This window comes from Penaeus monodon, chromosome 38 (assembly GCF_015228065.2).
Source record: "Penaeus monodon isolate SGIC_2016 chromosome 38, NSTDA_Pmon_1, whole genome shotgun sequence".
In the NCBI taxonomy this organism is placed as follows: Eukaryota; Metazoa; Arthropoda; class Malacostraca; order Decapoda; family Penaeidae; genus Penaeus; species Penaeus monodon.
In genome coordinates, this window is record NC_051423.1 from 26,839,330 (window position 1) to 26,845,589 (window position 6,260).

General features: G+C 40.9%; 1 protein-coding gene across 1 annotated transcript; it reads right to left on the reverse strand.

Annotated features, from left to right (window-relative positions):
• Positions 1-2,372: 2,372 nt before the first annotated feature.
• LOC119596880 (microtubule-associated protein futsch-like) lies at positions 2,373-6,239 on the reverse strand (the record flags this gene model as incomplete). The annotated part of the gene is given in 4 exon segments (XM_037946230.1): positions 2,373-4,716; positions 5,034-5,137; positions 5,267-5,306; positions 5,491-6,239. Coding segments are annotated over 4 exon segments (2,066 nt in total), but the record flags the coding sequence as incomplete, so codon positions are not given.
• Between the last annotated feature and the right edge of the window lie 21 nt (positions 6,240-6,260).

The window sequence follows — 6,260 nt, forward strand, 5'->3', positions numbered from 1 at the left end:
GGAATAATGCAATGCCGCATTGATATCGATAAATAACAACCCTCTCTGACCAGGACTCGAACCTAGGTCACTCCGGGTATGAGGACAGATGAATGGAAGGAAAGGGAAGTCAGGTCAGAGGATCGGGCGGACTATGCGCAGGGTGGCCGACATCAGAGAGAAGGCGGAGGAAGTGGGAAGCTAGGAGACTATCAGCAGGAGAAAAGCCACTGTTCAAGTTGAAATTAGGCAGTAGCTTGATTAGGGACGATTCCACCAATCCCAGACAACCCAGTTGGTACGGATGGGGCTGATTTTCTGAATAAGATAGAAGGAATCTGTTTCAGGAAACACCATAACTCTAGCTGTTGGAAGGAAAGCCTAGTCAAGGATTTCAACATATCTGCTGCCAGTAAATCGGCCAGGGCATCCGACAACTTGCGTGTATCCACCCAAACAACTCTGCGGTGATTCGGCCACTCCTGCTCATGATCACATTATCTCGTTCAAATCTGTTAAATGATAACACCGCATTAGATACAACAACAGACATATATATCAATGTTTTAGCATTAAATTCTATTAAAACAAGCATCTCTCTTCAAAATGTTGAGCGAAGGGAAGTTGAAAATAAGAGGTAAAGGTGTGATGTCGTTACCTACCTGAAATTTTTGTTGACGCCACACATACATATCTCGCAGCGTTGGTGCCTTCAAAAAAAATGTGTTCTTGCCGCAGATTATTACAGCCGAGAAGGCCTGTGGCTTGTCTGCGTATTCCAAGACATATTCCATCCTTTTTGGGAATAAGATTATCATGTCACAGTGAATCCATAGGAATTCCGGAACGACTATTCGATACATTATGAATCAGAGCAAGATCAATTCGAACCCCAAAATACCAGCCCTTCCGTAACATAAAGTTCAGTTCGTTGAATGTTTCGACACCCCCCTTAACGATAGTTTTCTTTCTCACATGCGTACTACCCCCATCCTTTACTCGTTGTCGTGAGGGGAGGCTCAAGAGAAGGACATCATTGGCCCACAGCCCTCGCCACAACAAATTTTTTTGGTATTTTCTTCCCATTTATTTTTCCTTCTCTCCCTCATCCACTTCTGTCCACTTATCCTAATCATTAACTCATTGTTTTCCCTTTTCTTCACAATACACTATCATAAAGCTATATGACCTTTGATGTCTAGCACATTTATTTGTTTTAACCACTAACCATTGTGTGAATCCATGTTGATGCGGCAGAAAATTTCCAATGAATTAAATATTTTCTATAGCTCTTTGTAGCTTCTAACCAGTCCAGTTTGGTTTTCAAAATCCACGGCTGCTTCAACTTTCGGCCGTAAAATGAGATTCCTTACGCATTGGTGTTCAGGCGATCGCAGCGTTTCGTGACTATTCGGTCGTCAGATATTTCTTCCAGGCTTATACGACAGACAGACGATATCCCGAGCCTACAGCGCGAACACTCCTATTGCTTTGCAAATACAAAAGTATTTGACTTATGGAAACTTCACAAAAGAAAACTACGCAAAGAGGAATCGGGCCCAGTCTCACTTTCTTGGCGTTGAAAGCACGGGCGACGTTTACAAGCTGCCGTGGCAGATATATATCTATATATACTATCTCTCTCTCTCTCTCTCTCTCTCTCTCTCTCTCTCTCTCTCTATATATATATATATATATATATATATATATATATATATATATATATATATATATATATATATTATATGTACACACGCACACATGTATGTGTGTGTGTGTGTGTGTGTGTTCATGCGTATATATATATATATATATATATATATATATATATATATATATATATAAATATATATATATATATATATATATATATATATATATATATGAGGCCGCGTTGGCCGAGTGGTTAGAGCGTTGGCCTCAAGACTGTCACGACGGCAATCTGAGTTCGAGGGTTCGAGTCACCGGCCGGCGCGTTGTTCCATTGGGCAAGGAACTTCACCTCGATTGCCTACCTAGCCACTGGGTGGGCAAGTCAGCCCAAGTCAGTGCTGGTCCCAAGCCCGGATAAATAGAGAGAATGATTACCTAAAAGGTAACACCGGCACTCTCCGTGGAAAGGAACTGGGGACCCTACCACGTACTCACTCCAAGAGCATCACAACATGGAAACTACAATTAAGTATCATGCTGTGACCACGGCCGCTCAAACATAAACCTACCATTAAAAAAAAAAAAAAAAAAAAAAAAAAAAAAAAAAATATATATATATATATATATATATATATATATATATATATATATATATATATATATTGCATAAGAAACTGTTTACATGATCATATTGTTCTAGAGAAAAGAATATATAGAAAAAGCTGATTAAAAGGAATGTCTATGATCATTTAATTTTAATTACATTTTGAATTATACATTTAATTTGCCAAATTAACAGTGAATTAACAACAAAAGATAATGCCACACTGCAAATATAAAATTCAAGTGAATATAGAATATAAATAAAAATCTGTTTCGTCAGAATTTAATAATCCGTGTACACAAATAAATTCAAAATTACTTGCAGAGTGGCATAGACACAACCAGCAAATATGCTATATATATGAATGTGTGTGCATCAAAGATCGCTAAAGATAAAGCTTCACAAATTGGCCTTTCCCCTAGAAGAGTACTGTAACACTTTTGTCATTTGGCTACTAAAGACCGTGATCACACGTTAAAGAAACAAAACACAAATGAAGATACATAAAGCTTTTTATATACTTTCTGTCTGTGGTAGCAGCGTTTTTCTTTTGATGTTCTCTTTGAATTCTTGGTTAACAAAAGTTATCAAATGAAAATACTAAAATACATGGTCGCGTCATATATTTCCAAGGAATGTCTGATAATAATGACGTATCTTTGGGCGTAGAAAACCGCTCTTCAACCTGGGTAGACAAGGTGAAGTGAGGAAAGCAACCCCACTCTTCAGGCTCGCGAGCTCTCAACTCGGGCTCACTTCAGATGGGACACAAATCTGTTTCTTTTATCCTATGCTTATCTCCAAACCGATCACAATTCCTTTTTTACTGTCCATGCGATTATCAAAATAGGTGAATTTGGACTCATGGGTGTGCTTGAATTTATAAAGATCACCTCCTGTCGCGTCCAGGAGTGGTTCATCAGTCAAGCACCCAAGGCTCCTGAGGGGAGTAAACATCGTTATGTTTCCTTAAACTAAATATGGAATTATAAGCTATGAGGCTAAAGACTTAGTTTGAGTGTGAAGTGTGTCTTAAATATTTCACCTTGGCAGGTCTTTTAATCTCAAACTCGGATTTTTTTTCTTTTTTGGGGGGAGGGGGGTATTTGAAAAAGCACTATTACAGTGTTTATCAATACTATATTGACTAAACAAGTATTTTATAACGTAATGTCAGGGGTCAGCTGAGGGGTGACATGTTTGCTTAATATTCATAAATTTATATAAAATAAATATAAAACTTAATACACAAACATAGAGTGTGATAGAATTCATACATGTATAACATATTATTTCCCAAAAATAATTCAAAATTTACATAGACCTTTTCCATCATCTCGAATGATTTCTACCAATGTCAGGGGTCTGCGCCGTATCTCTGTAAAGCTCTGGGCCATTACATTTTCCTGCAGCATTTTGCTGAAATCCACTTCGTGTAATGATCTCATTGTCTCTACTTTCACTACTCCTTTTGGATCCTTTTGATAAGCTTCTTCAAGTCTGTTATTGTTACAAGTGTCAAACGAAACCCATTTCTGCGAGTCATCTTGGAAATACCAAATGAATCTGTTTGCTCTGAGTTTCTTTGTCGGACTTCTCTCGGTGCAAAGTCTCCGGATGTAATATATTGCGCCTTCACAGCGAATAGGAATTACTGGATAGTTATTTTCCCAGGTCGTGTTTTTGAAGGCTATTTCCCAAGATTTGTATTTCAATAGAACGGCTAGGGCTCTGCTACAGCAGGGGTCATCGAGTGCTGCCAGTGTAACAAACTCATTCTCAGGATTACAGAAATGTTCTTCCAGAAAAAGAACTTGCTTCTCCGGGAAGTTAAACCAAGTTTTAAAATCTTCGGTTATTTGCCAATGAAAGTGGATCTTTGAGTGGAACCTCCGACATCCAGCAACATTACAAGACCCAGACACAGACTTAAAGCATATTTCAGGAATTTGGGAGGATTCCTGGTAAGGCGCCATGTGTAATGCCTTTCCATTTTCTTTTACAAGAAGAACCAACTGTTTATAACTTAGACTCTCTAGATAAAAAGCTTGGATCGCCTTGATATTATGTTTCGTGCGCAAACTATGACCCATGTTGCAATTTTCCAACTCACAGTCGCCAAAAATAAAGTCGGAGCAGATATGAATCTTAAAGCATAATGACCGGTCAATGCACCCACTTTGCGATGCATAAGCAGAGCAGACTCTGACCTTTGGCCGCAACTTCATCCTGTCATTCTTTATACAAAAGATATGAGGGAGGTTTGCTAATGCCCGATTCACTTGCCAAGAGAAAATATCTCTCATCTTGTCCACGGGAGCTTGAAAGCCGCTTTGCCGCCCCAGAAACTCCACCAAGTCCTGTGGTCTGAATTCAGGATCATCCGCGTCGGTTTCTCTTGAGCTTCGCCTTCCTTTGGCGTCCTCCGAGTCCCCTCTCCTGCGCGGCGATCTCGTCGCGGGCTCGCTGCCCTTGTAAGTCTGGAATATGGGTAACATTACTATTATTTATTTTATTATTATGTTTTATACTAATGAAATACGCTCTCTCCCTTTTTTATTAACTTGGGAGTGTGTTACATATATATGTGCGTGCGTGTGTGTGTGTGTGTGTGTGTGTGTGTGTGTGTGTGTGTGTGTGTGTGTGTGTGTGTGTGTGTGTGCGTGCGTGCGTGCGTGCGTGCGTGCGTGCGTGTGTGTGTGTGTGCGTGCTTGCGTGCGTGTGTGTGTGCACACCTGTATGCATGTGTGTATACTCTTATGCATTTCAAAAGTAGGAAACAGAAGGTCAGACTGACCGAGCCGAGCGGCGAACCGGGGTCGTCTCCCGCCGCGTGTTTCTGCTTCTGAGGGCTTTGGGTTTTAGGCTTGACGGATACCGCGCTGCTGCCTTCGTGAACTCCTGTACAAGATCGGAGGTTTTTATTTTGACAGGTCTCGCTTTTGGTAGTAAAAGGGGGACACTAATACTCGAGATAGCTTACGTCATACGAAAGAGAGGGAGAGAGAGAGAGACAGACAGACAACTTACGTAAAGTGGTAGATGTAGAGGTACTGGTCTGCAAGTTGTTCTGAAAATATCCACACATGTAGTGAGAAACAGACACACAGACATACGATGAGCAGACATCACTATGACCTCATTGATAATATCATCATCATCATCATCATCATCATCATCATCATCATCATCATCATCATCATCATCATCATCATCATCATCATCATAATTACACTTTCATGATGGTACTTAACCTGTGCTCCGGCGCCGCCCTGCAGCCGCCCATGTTTGCCCCGCTCTCCCTCGCCGTCCCAGCCCGGCCCTGCTGCGGGTTGAGGGGTCAGTGTGGGGGTCTCCGTCTCCTCCTCCTTCTTTACCCTGTTGTTTGGGTTGCTCGCTCGTTTGTTCTTGGATATTCCTTCTTGGTTCCCTGTTTTATCAAACGCTCCATTCTCTTCGTCTGATTTTCTTTCTTGGTTGCCTGTTTGTTTATTTGTTTTGGCCTCTAGTTCCCTCGTTCCTTCTTCCACTTTTCTTTTGCCTCCTTTGCTCCTCGGCTCCTCACCTTTCGTTGTCTTTTCTTCCCGGTTCTTCGCATCATCCTCTTCCTTCGTCTTGTTTTCTTGGTACCCTGTTTGTTTGTTTGCCTTGTCTTCTCGGTTCCTCAGTTGCTCCTGTTTATTGATTTCGTCTCCTTTTTCTCTCATTTCTTCCTCTCTGTATATGCCTTCTGGGTTCCCCGTTTCTTCTCCACTTGCTTTGTCTTCCTGGTTTCTCTTTTGTTCTTCCTTATTTGTATTGTCTTCTTGCCTCCCCTTCCCTGGGTTCACCGCCCCTTCCCCTCTTCTTGTTTCGCTTTTTTGTTTTCTCGTTTCCTCCTCTCTCGTTATTTCGTCTTCTTGGTGCCTCGTTTCTTCTTTACTTGCTTTGTCTTCTTGGTTTTTGGTTTCCTCTTTACAATTTATATCTTTTTGTCTCCTCACACCCTTTTTATTTGCTCTTCCTTTTGTTCGTTGCTTGAGTA